Here is a 13,284-nt window from a genome sequence, read left to right as displayed (position 1 = left end):
ACTATAGAGTTTAAACCGTATGCAGAGCAGGGGGAAATTTGTAAATGCACAGTGCGATATTCTAATGCTAGCATTGTTCAAAATGTCATCACAACTTCAGGGAATAAATTAACCTTTACCCAACCCTGACTCCTAACTGTAAGAACAATTATTTCTACATAACTATCAGGATATTACCCTGATATGCCTCTGGCATTTATAATACTGAATAATCAAACCTTTTTAATTATAAGAATTCAACATTTATTTGCCATATTTACTTTTTTTAAATATATTTCTGAGTTATTTTTGTTTCTTCCATTTCTTCTAATTATCACTTAAATAATTCTGTAACGAGACAGTCTTGCTGATGTTATGTCTAATTTTGTCAGTTTAAAACCTTTCTTGAGTAGTTGAGTTTTAATGCTCTAAAGGTTTTGTGCACTTTTGGATTCTGGCAATATAATTATAATTCACACAAGTGTGAAACGTTTTATGGGGATTCAAAATAAATACATAGACCTTAACCAAGTATCATAGGCAAAACTGTCTGAGATGCTTCTCTCTATACAGAGTAGATGTTGTTAATAAAAGCCTGACTGGTAAATGATAGTTGCAAAGTTTAAACAACATAAACTCTATAAACCTCTATATAATGTAATGTGAACAGTTTGATTAATAAATGTAGTCGATTCCAATTGTATCATGAAAGTATTTCAAAGCAGACAAATGAATAACACCCCAACAACCAGCCGGTGTTACAATTGTTGGAGTGTGTTTGTGTGTGTGGTACGTCCACAATAATTGGAAGAGAAATTGTATATTTCGCCTTTGTGTAGTGATGACTGTCAGGAGGTCCTCCTACACTGTAGCCTTACAACAACAACATTTTCTGTCCACAGCTTGACTGGACAACAACAACCTATTAGGTTTTAATGTTTGGCCTTTTTTTCCCAGCAAATGCAAGAGTCAGACACACAGCAAAATGCTTTCAGATGTTAATTTTATTTGTTTAAATGAGTTAAGCCTGTGGGATAGTGCAGCTGTACATAAAATGGTTCTGTGTATCCACAACTTGTATGAACTGTCTTTGTTTTAACTGCTCTTTGTCTTTGCTATAAATACACAGGAAGTGAAAAGCTTGGCTAATAGCCTTATGAGAATACCGCAGCTGCTTGGCATGCTTTACCAACCATTGCTAAGCCACATCATTCAGACACCTTGTTTATACATCTGCTAAGGGCACTCATAACTTGACAGGCAGCTTCCTTTTTTAGGAAGCTTGAAGCTCGGGCCCATAGTCCTGGGCCAGAACAGGTTCTGTTGTTCTGACGGACAGTCCAGGCTATGAATAGAGTGATATCTCATTTTATTGCTGTGACTGATCCGTGAAGAAACATAGCCCTAGTGGAGGTCTTATGACTTTGTTTCATCAGTAACCTTTCAGGTCACAAAAGACTAATTTGGGATCCTGTCTGTAGACTCACCAGCTGCCAGCCTGCCACCCAATATGACTCAGAGTTATGGCCTGGGCTTGACAGCCAGCTTTCCACTAATCACAATGCAGCATGAATGTGAACAGTTTCAATTTGTGACCTCGTGATTTTTCATGTATTGTTGATGAACAATGGGACCTCTCGTAATTATATTATTAGAAACCTAAACCATATAGTGTAACATTTTCTGCATTCCTAGTGTGACTTAAAATGTTGTCTCTAGATGAATGGCTCTAGATGCTCTGAAATTGGAATTTGTACTTGACCATTTTGACGAGTGATACAAAGTTAATTGACAACAAATTCTGGTAATTGATTTGAGTTTCAAATCGCTTTTTCAAACAGTAGTTTCAACATTTGCTGACTCTGGCCTCTCATTAGCAAGGGTTTGCTGTGTTGCTCTGCTTTATATTATTCTAAACTGAATATATTTTGGTATTGGACTCATAGTTTGACAAAAAAAGAAGTCAAGTTTGGACTTGTGCAATTGACTGGCCATTAGTTAGTTGGACTGCACCACGGGGTTGATCTACTTAATGTCTGTGTATAAAAACGTCTGCAAGCCGCAGAACGTGGGGTGATTTGTTTATTCAAGAACTTCACAATTCTTTATTTGATTATATTCTCACAAAGGAAGCTTCTCTGGTGATGAAAAGGATTTTCTTTTTCGGTAGATCTGAACACACACCGTTTTTTAGTTCTCTGCTACGCATAGCTTGAAAAATATTCTTTAGATTTGTCATATAATAGTACTACCCTGTGGGTTTCTTTCTGTTAAGCAAAGTTGGTCCTATACGCCATCTTCTGATTTTATTCTGATAAGTGAACCCGCTGCGCAACTCTGACGATACAAATCAGTGGAGCTGAAAGGCAGTTTGTTGACAGTTATGGTTTAGTAATGAAGTGGAGTAGTCAGAGAAGCAAATTTACTTCTGGGGTTGGTGATATGTTAATATTGTGTGTCACCATCTGGCCCCTTTGACTTCAGATGAATAAATATACACTAGTCTACACGGCCTTTAACAGTTTTTGTCAGTGCTATCGTAGATTAATAGTCTTCTACATAGGCCGTCACCCCATTAAAACACTACCTAAAATGTTGGATTGAAGCACATTTGTTTACTCTCTGCATTATTCATACTGCAATGTTGGCTTATTTGCTGATGAGAGTCAGACTAAGGACAATAGGAGAATGTGTTACAGGGAGAATCATTGCAGATTGATCCCCACAGCTGCCAGTCTGCCAAACTATTTTACAACTCATCTCTTTTAAAGAATGAATAATTGCACACCACATAATCTTAGCTTGCTTTGTTCTCTATGTTTAAGTGTATTGTATTTTCATTGTGTGCGCCATCAAAACACGGCAGATTCCTTGTATGAGTGAACGTCCCTGGCAATAAACCAGGTTCTGTCTCTGACTGAGTAGTATGTTTATTGGGCTTTGCAGAGATAACAAATCAGTAACACAATAAAGGTCAACACATATAATATAAACAATTATATTAGAAACCTTTCTTTTCTTTCATGTGTGCCCTTTAAAACAATTATGAACTCATCATGTAATCAAATGGCTCTCATATTTCATAATTCTGCATGGCAGCACAGTAGATTTCTTCTATAGGCTAATTAGTGTATCTAACTCAAACCTTTTCAGTCAATTCAGTGTCAGAAAGAGAGAGTGCAATCACATGCTAAATAATGTGTAAGCATTACTAATTCTTGATCTGATTTTTACAGGATCCTTTGTTCTAGCTTTATAACCAACAACTTGAGTCCATCACTTCCTTTCATATCATTAATCCTCTTGTTGTGTTGTTAATGTACTGTGTGGTCTATACATTTAAGAAGCTAAAACCAATCTTTGGATCTTGCAGATTCATAATATTTTTAGGAATGTTTTTCTTAATTTATAATGCTTCCCTATTAATCTCAATTGATATTCAGTCTTTACTTTTTTAAAGTTCAAGGCTATTTGTGTGATTGGACCAATCAGCCCATCACTGTCCGATTTGATCGCTGTGACATAGCTTATAGATTTGATTATTATTAATCAGCTGTTATTGACCAGTCGTAATTATAATATGGAGGACATGGTATTCAGCACATATTCCTCCACATTCTCCACGGTGTAGATGAACTAGTTGACTTCACATCCGAGGGAGTTAAATGGTGATTTAATGACCCACTGACTTTCACTGAGTATTCTAATGGTCCTCTCTTTTCATGGCAGCGCCATTAATGGAGCATGTTGTTAATGCATCCTTGATGTCGGATCAGGTCACTTTAATTTGCGATATATTTCTCGTATTCTATCCCCGGGCCACAGAGCATAATGTTTGTCTCTTATTTCAGCATTACCATTTCCTCTCATTTGCTCTGCAGCCCTTGCGCCCCTAAGCCTCTACCTGTCTCCGCCCAGCCTCCTGGTATTTGCCCCCCAACCCCCACCCACAATCCCCAGTGACTAAAACTCGCTGACATCAGTCCACCCACTGGCCAGATGTTGAGAGTTAAACACACCATCCATCAGCTTACAGTCAAGACGAGCTGAAGCACAGTGACAAGGGCAATGACCCAGCAAAGGCATTCTTAATATAGAGGTACACACACACACACACACACACACACACACACACACACACACACACACACACACACACACACACACACACACAGAAAGATACGGCTCCTAAGCTGTGTTCCCACCCTTTGTTTTTAAATCAACATATATTTCAGTTGCGGGCCATAACTGTCTGATTTACTGGTTTTAAACACTGCACTACTCCAAAGCTCAAACCCAGAGAACAAAGCTTCTGATGTAATAAAATAACAGCCAACAGCCAGAGGATGTTTCACAGAGGCTGACTCTGTCAAAGACTTTCCTTTGCTTTTGCCTCTTATACTGTAGTAATGCTTTCACTCAAGACCCAGCACGGTACTGTAATTCATATAAAATATACTGGATGGAGTCATGTTACTCAAAATCAGTTTTAAAATCCCATGTTTGAGTGCAAACCTTTACAACACATTTAGAGGTCTGCTTCTCTTACATTATTTTTAGAATACAGGAGTTGTGACATTTCTTGGACAACCCCACCACTATGAGCAATAATAAGTCACTTCTTAAACTCGATCTTGAACTGGAAACTGGACACAGTTACTGCAGAAGGTGAACTGTATTTCCCTGTCAGCTGTTCAATGCTTTTTCATTCTTTCTATGCTTTCTCTTGGCCATTTCTCACGGGAACTCTCTTGACATTGACTGAACGGCTGTCTCTTTGTATTTAAAACAGTCACTGATTATTGGCCACACAGTTAACATTTGACAAAGTATTGATGGACATCTTCAAAGAAGTGTGACAGATGGATGCTGACACAGAGTGTGTGTGTGTGTGTGTGTGTGTGTGTGTGTGTGTGTGTGTGTGTGTGTGTGTGTGTGTGTGTGTGTGTGGAAGATAGATCTATTCAAACTGGCATCAAATAATGCAATCCCCTCGGGCTAAATCGCCACACACAGGTTACATTTATTTTAAGGCCTTATTTCTTAGCCTGCGGTTTCTGGTTGTAAGCCTGACCTGTGATGGTTTATCTTCTTTATAGACATGTTCATTCAGGAAAGTATCGTAGCTTACATCAAGGCAGTGTGGTGGCAGATATTGAATGTTGGAATGCTTATTAATGTAATAGGAAACATTGTATTTATCTTGTATTACTCCTGTATGTCTAAGGTTAAATTCCTCAAATGTGTATTGAAGAGTACTCAGACTGTACTTCCCCATTCTGTTAGGGAACTGATCAATCTTTGCTATTGACCGATTAATTCGAAAAAAAGCAGAGACACAGTTGACTAAATTCTCTAATGTTATTAAATTCGGACAAAATGCACAAAAGAATACCTGCTTTGGTAAATTAATTTTTTCCTAAATTGCAGTGTCTGAACATAATATGAGAGTCTTTATTTTGCAAAGTAGATCACAGACAACAGTTCAAACCTTTGATAGTTTGATACTAACTGATTAGGGTCCTGTGGATCTCTGATGGAGCCACATTAATGTTGGGCTTCGGATCTGTTGTGTGATGCAGGGAAAAACAAATTTGTGCACAAAGAAATGCCATGAATATTTCATGAGTGTCGGCCGAGGCTCCCCAGGACCCTGCTCTGAATTATAAACAAATACACAACTCTTAGAGAGTGAAGAAAAGCTGATACGTTAAGGACAAAACACAAGTGACGTTGTTGTTCTTCTTCTTCTTCATTTATTAAGACTCAGGACCGATTCCATTGTTTTCATTATGTGTTGGTATTCCTATTGTCTTGTAGTCATAGTCATATGGCTATGATAACCATGAGCAAAAGAAAACGCCAAAGAAAGCCCTGCCTCCACAGAACTGTCCGATGAATTGCCCTCATTATACAGTATAGCTGAAATTGGATTTTTCTTACAGTGTAGAACTATCCTTCATTCAATACCAACATCAGTGTTAACATTTGAATCCAATGCTGTTTTTGTTGAAATGTTTCATTGTTATGTCACATTCCATTCTTTAGGGTTCACAGTATCCTTCAGATAAATCCTGGTATTTGCACCATATTTTGTGTATTTAAATCTTTATATTGTAGATTGTTTGGCCTTTTTAGAGGTGTCCTTGCTCAGAATAGAAAGAAACCGTGCATGTGGCACGGAGTATTGATTCAGATGTCTGCTCACTTGTGTATCATTGTTCACATTCTATGTGTGGGATCGGATCAGTACAGAAGTATTGTGGTGCAGAAAATAAATTTATTTTACCCGAGTAACAATGTCCAGTTTTCTGTTGATTTCTTTATAAATTAATACTATACTATACTATTGGTAATTGCAGTGGGCACTATATTCTGATAATTCCAAATTGCCTGTGTTGGCTGACTAAGAATCCAAAACCCCAAGATAATGAGTCAACTTTCAGAATGGAAAAGGAGAAATTAAGTTAAATCTTATAAGAATTATAGTTAACTAAATCTAAACCTATCATGCTTCTGTCTTTTCAATATGATTGTATTGAATCCTGACTATCGCTTACATGTTCCCACCATTGGCACCATCATCAGTGTCATCGACATAGAAGTGTTTGTGAGAAAGAAGCCCACAGGGTTTGGAAATGAAAAGCCCAGCAGCCATGGAAGCTCATGTTGCTTTCTCGTTATCCTGCTACACAGTGCATGTTTCCCTTTGCTGAAGAACCATCGCATCATTTACAATAATGAGGCTTTCTGTTTTCGTGTCTTCCAGGACTCAACCCTCTGCCCTTTGATCCAGCCGCCAATAACGACCCTCTCCATTTTAACGGTTCTAGTGGCCCACTGGTGTCAGAGTGCCCTCCTCTGGAAAACGCTGCAGAGAATAGCAAGAAGAGGAAGAGAGCCAGCCTGGGTCCAGGTACTGACAAAAACAGCTACCTCACAAGTGTCACACCACTGCTGCAGGATTTCTCTGTGGTCTCAAATCCTCACCATTGTGTCCTCAGCAATATCCATTCTAAACACAAGTCCCCTTGATGCACTGTTGAGAATTCCATCTTTATTCCGCTTCCTCTACTAATACAACAGGAATTGTTGCATAATCCTGTAATTTGGGCTCCTTGTGGAGGGGAAAAAAGTATCTCAGTTGAGTCTTTGTTGGCCTCGATTAGGTTGCCATGTACCGAAGCCCTGGTTGTCTGGCCTGTTTGGAGGTCAGGCAGCTGCAGCAGAACACTGCTCCTCTGAGATTGTGTGCCTGACTATCTGTTACCGTGCCAACACCACCTGCCAATCAAAACTGCATCGCGCCTTCAGCTTTCTCACACACAAACACACATGCTGAGGGACGCGCTAAGAGAAGTGTGTGTGTGTGTGTGTAAATGTGTTTTTGAGTGTGCCATAATCAAACAGTGCTTTAAGTTAATGGTGATTTTCCTGGTAAAATTAAATAAATACTTTTTAATTAACAAAGAAGTGACTAATAAATTGCTTTGTAAATTAGGTGTGGAGAGTGTTGGTCCCTGTTCTCAGCTTTTCTTGGCAATGCCATTTGCACCAGATTAATACTTCACATTAACACGGCCTTAGACATCATTTCATCTTATTGATACAGTTTGGTTTAAGTTTAATTCTAATTCACCGACCACAACTCACTCTTAAAAAGAATCATGGATGACCACAAAAAAAACATAGTAAGTAAACAAGTAAACATAAAATAAAAATAACAAAAGCCACAGTCACTCAATCTGAACAGTTAAAGTGTCAACTGGGTTACAATGCCTAACAGCATAATCTATGTAGATATAATTTGTGAACACAAAGTTTGTTTTTACTGTTAGATTCTGATTTAAAACATGAATTTGTTCTAACTTATCAAATGTTGACATTACAGCTCTGAAAGTGTGGCATCCCACATTCACATTATCAGTAGTTTTAAGCATGATCATCACACTGTCAAATACGACCATGTAGCCTTTGCTCCTCAATTATTAGACTCTCAGCACGGTTTTCAGAGAGGCCAATTTATTCAAAACTCAGCACTCAGCAACAGCAGTAAGTTTGAATCGTTATATTTGTGTACACTGTTGAAAGCCTTAAGATAAAAGCATTAGCGGTATAAATATAGGTTGTTCCACTGGTGGACAGACAGTCCTATTTTCTCCTAACATCATCGACAAGAATAGACCACTCCCTGTCTCAGTCATTCTGCAAATATCTATGTCAAACGCATACCATTATGAGTTCATATGGGCATAAAAATATTTAGGTATTGGTATAAGCTTGAGGAAAAATAGGCTACAACCTAATGTGTCGATTTGCCTCCATATGAGTGTTCAAAAAAGACACAATAAAGGTGTATATTTATACTCCATTATGCTTATTGCGATAGTGATTACAGCTTACCATCTTGTCTTACTGCTGTGACCCTGGTGTCTGCTGTTTAGCTAGTATATAAGCAGGTGCACGGATTACTCAGCGAAATAAGATTAAGAAGGAAATCGGACGTGTTTTTAATGCACTATACTGTATTAACTGACATCTCAGAATCTGGATATAGGCAGGATGTCAGTAATCAGACATTACTTATTTTATTAAGTTATTGTAGTGGTACAATTCACAGCTTCCTGATGTTTGTCAAAGGGCTGAAAACACATTGAGGGAGCAGGCTCTGTTGGTGGAGTTTACTCCTTTAAAGTGCAAATGTTTCTGGAATTGACAGATAGTTAGGTGTTCAGCTGCAGAAAATGTCTACAGGCTACTCTGTGTTATTTTGAGTTTGAGTCTGGTGGAAGGATGCACATAAATTAACAAAATTCATCTTTTTTTTTTTTTTTTTTTAAGATTTTTTTTTGTGGCATTTTCAAGCTTTATTAGATAGTACAGAGTTGAAATGGGGAGACAGAGAGAGAGGGGGGATGACCTGCAGCAAAGGTCCGCGGGTCGGATTCGAACCCGCGACCACCGCAACGAAGGCCGGAGCCAACATGGCACGCGCTCCATCCACTACGCCACCGGAGCGCCCAACAAAATTCATCTTTGTCCAGAGAAATCTATCTGGATAATTCATAAAATGCCTACGCCATCAGAGAAAAATAGGTTTCTACAGTAGTAAACACGATGTTAAGGAAACTAGGTTGCTGCAGAAAGTGATCCGTTACCCAGTTATTGCTGCTTGCTAGCTTGAATCCAGTGTCTGAGGAATTGGAAAATGGGGAAGGAAATCCGCCTGAGCTGTAGATGTTATTGCCTTAGATTGGTCTACTTCAGTCTGGCTCATGATCGTCTTCGGTCTCAGTCTGATCATCTGAAGCAGCACCGACTCATTAGTAGCCACGTTGATTGAGTCTTGTTAAGGGACCCTAATGGATAGATTGTTCTCATTACAATTGATAATGCATCACTCATGTGTGGAAGTATCCATAGAAACGCACACATTTTAAAAAAAATATCATCAGTTATGAAATGACATGCAGCTGTGTAATGTGTAAAAAACGTAAGAAGAAGGTAACAAAACTGTGTGTTTGATGCGGCCCATGAGATATCCAAGTCATTCCAGACGTAATGCCACCCTGCTGATTGATTATTAACTAGTGGTCTTTAAAGCATCCACACCAAGACCTAACAGCAAGCAATCAGAAACATAATTAAGAGGCCCTCACCTCCTGTGAAGACTTTCAGGAAACGTTTGAGGTTGATATTACATTTTGATCACTCATAAAATAGCCACTGTTCGTCCGTCCACACACTCAGACTCACTCAATATTTTGAATTAGTAGTATTTGAAACCGTTCCGGAGAAATCAAGTTTGTTGGAAATGATGGCCACTTTGAAGTAAATTTCCAGTTTTGTGACTCTTACTTGACATGTAAAAAGAAAAATACCTTTGCATCTTTATCAAAGCGCTACTCTTTTTATATTGGTCCCTCTAAAGCAGGGGTGGCCAACCAGTCAGAGACAAAGAGCCACATTTTTTACTGTGTTACTGCAAAGAGCCACATCGTACACACGGGTACACACAGTGGCGATTCCAGGAAATTTTGACTGGGGGTGGCCAAGGTGGGCCACAGAGCTAGAGTGGGGTGGCCATCGCACCCCTGAATGAATAGCATGTGATATGCTGTACAACCAATTCAAAGATGATTTATAATCCCAAATGCCCAAATCATGTTAGTATCCATTGTAATGTTTGTCAGAAAACTAAACCCCTGAAGGGGGGTCTGGGGGCATCCCCACCCCCCCAGAAGATTTTTTGTGTTTTTAACATGTAATCTAAGCATTCTGGTGCATTCTGGCGAAGATAATAAAGGAAAAAGTCAATATTTATTTCAGCTCAGATGAATAGTAAAATTAGCAAGACAACATAACTTGCTAGCAGCCAGATGCCTAACAACTGCACAGAGGGACGGATGACCACTAGCTTTTGACCAAATATCTTGCTAAAAAAATAAACCTTTATTTATGAAAGTCTGCCCTTGCTAAGAACATGTTACACTCGCTAACTACAAACTTTTTTTATTCAGATTTCAAAAATCTGCTGGGACACGTGCCTATACACATGCATGGGTGGCACGCATGTCACAAGCACACTTATGCTGTTTTCAAGACCTTTGCTGACCAGACACCAGTTCTAGTGGCCACAGTCCTACCATTAATTTAGTAATTGAAAATTGCAAACTGATCTCATATCAGTGGATTGGAGTGTTTGTGTGATGAACTTGGCAACTACCTATCAAAAAAAGTTAAGAAAGAAAAAAAAATACATATCATCTCTGAACTAGGATACATATCAGGAAAAAATGTAATTAAAAAAATAAAATGAAAATAAAAAATAAGCATTTGAACTGGGGGGGGGGGGGGGGTCACTGGGGTGGCCAGTAAGATTTCAGGGGGAGGGGGGGCGTTTTTATTTTCGCGGGGAGCTTGCACATGCATGCACATTTTTATTAAAAAAAAATAAATAAATAAAAAATAAAACAGGGGGCCCCACACTAGGACTTGAAACGGGCCCCCAGATCGTTAAGGCCGCCCCTGTGATAATGACAGGACTGGACTCCTACAGTACTAAAGACGACAGGGCAGTCATTTTCAACAATGAACATTGTGTGCACTGCCTCACACACAAACTCTCAGTTCAACCAAGTCCACAAACAAAAATATAACAATTTAAAATAGCGTTTTTCTCTTACTATGCATGTTGCTTTGTGGGACTTACTTTTAGCATGGAGAGAGCTGAAGTGGCGCCGAAGATTTGAAGCCTTGAAATGCGCAAATGACACCTGGCATATAAGGCAGAATGGCCTGCCATAACGTTCAACAAAAAATATGAACTCTCCCACTCTGTTTCGGAGCGAACTTGACACAAATAGTTTACTCACGGAAAACCTCCCTCCAAGCTGAGCGGGCAGTTTTATGTTGCGTCCGCACCAAACGTTTGCGAACGTTATGTTGCGTCCTCAATTAAACATTTGCGAACAGGCATACACATAGGGCCTACACATTGATAAAATAAAAAATGAAATAATAGACAACATGTAAACGAACGTAAGAGCCGCATGAAACGTTTGCGAACATGCACACACATAGGCCCACACAAAAAAAAAGTATATATATAAAAAATAAAAAATAAATTATAATCACATAATTTGATATGAACTGAAGAGCCGCACGAAGCTGGGCAAAGAGCCGCATGCGGCTCGCGAGCCGCGGGTTGGCCACCCCTGCTCTAAAGTATAAGACAATGCACTTGTCCGCCATGTTTGCTCTTTATCTTTCCAGCTTTATTTGTTTTTTTTGTGTACCCAATGGCACTGCATGTGTGTGTGCGCCTGTCTTGTAACAATCCATAATAAGTGGTGACTTGGGGAGGCAGTCACACTGAGAGGTTTCTTTATTTTATTCCGTTTTTTTATCAGTTTTACAACACAGCGAGAGATGGCCATTTCCCCTGCAGTCCTGCTGTGTTTAAGCTGCAGGTGGTGAAGAAAATGAGATTTTGAAATGCTGCTCGTTCTTTTTGGGTGCAGGATTTCCCCCTCTTACGATGAATTTAAATGTCAGTTAAGTAGCACTCAAGCTGGAATTCATTATCTTGTACCAGTTATGTAAATGGTATAATAACAATAATCTTTTCTTTGTGAAGGAGGCCAAAACAAATAGTCGTTTACAGTTCGAAATTCAAATACGGTAGAATTAAAAGAATGCTTGTAATGTGATAATATGTGATGATGATAAAGGTAAGGAAAAAGAGACTGTAACATTTATTTGTGTTTTAAGTTGTCAAACAAAAGTTATATTTAAATGTTTTATTCATAAGAATGGATTTTGTATGTATTTTAAATCCATCATTTGTTTTTACTCGATAGCAGACAGCCTTGTACTTCATCACTGCCTTTGTTGGTGCCTCACAGCATATCTTCTTGGCATGTTGATAAGTTGAACTCCTACACCCTTCGCAGTCTACTTTGGCTCAATAAGAGTATGAACAATAGCCCGTGACATGTGTCCCTCTATTATAGGCTTTATTTACAAGCTTTTTCACTTTCTACAGTTTACCATATTGACTGCTTCCACTGGAAACGGTTCTTGCCTAGTAGCAAATAACTTGCTGTATAAATAAGTTTATTTGAAAACGACTATTTGGCAGAGAATGCTTGGCATTTAGCTGAATGGGTTTCAAGTACCCTTGTAACAAGGTTGTTTTACTTGTAAAAAAAAAATATTGAGTTGTGATTTCGGCTGAGGCATATTTTTTCCAACCTAAGGCCATTTGTATGGATTAATCCAAATAATTCCCAATGCTAGGATTAAAGAAATGCCCTCTCACTCCAAATATTTTGTGCATGAAAATCGATTCATTACATTTTAACTCAAAGGCCAGTTCACTGCCATAGTTTTAGCAAATAAAAGAATTGTACTTTCACCGATCCAATCTCCTGTGCATTGACCTTTTAGTGGGAGAGAGGTGTTGAATACAATGCTATTGATTCTTCAGTCGAAAGGTTAATCTCATTGAGGAAGAGAAAATAAGAATGCATCATGTGTTGGCAGGGAGCAGAAACATTTCAAAACAAAGTGGGACATCATGACATGCAGCAGCCGATGTTTATTTGGATTCAAACTATTGTTACATCTCAGCCTTGTATCATTGAGGCATGACAAGTCGGTCGAATGCATTGATCAGAATTGTTAGCTTCGGAACAGTGATATGAGGTCCCAGGTATAAAGTATCATTGGGACAATCTGTTTTCATTTTAGGTTCAAAAGTTAGTTATTGTTTTACAAAATGTTTTATATTTTATTCATGTT

At 38.6% G+C, this 13,284-nt stretch overlaps 1 protein-coding gene across 6 annotated transcripts in view; it reads left to right on the top strand.

Annotated features, from left to right (window-relative positions):
* enox2 (ecto-NOX disulfide-thiol exchanger 2) overlaps nt 1-13,284 on the top strand; it is a 177,856-nt gene that overhangs the window by 89,884 nt on the left and 74,688 nt on the right. For all 6 annotated transcript variants that reach the window (XM_080035281.1, XM_080035279.1, XM_080035280.1 and 3 more), the window contains one exon: nt 6,749-6,895. In XM_080035281.1, coding sequence (XP_079891407.1) covers nt 6,749-6,895 — 147 coding nt within the window. The remainder of the gene's footprint in view (nt 1-6,748; nt 6,896-13,284) is intronic.

This window comes from Ammodytes marinus (genome assembly GCF_949987685.1).
Source record: "Ammodytes marinus genome assembly, chromosome: 10".
Lineage (NCBI taxonomy): Eukaryota > Metazoa > Chordata > Actinopteri > Uranoscopiformes > Ammodytidae > Ammodytes > Ammodytes marinus.
The sequence above is the reverse complement of the archived record's forward strand: the minus strand, read 5'-3'. Positions and strand labels throughout refer to the sequence as shown.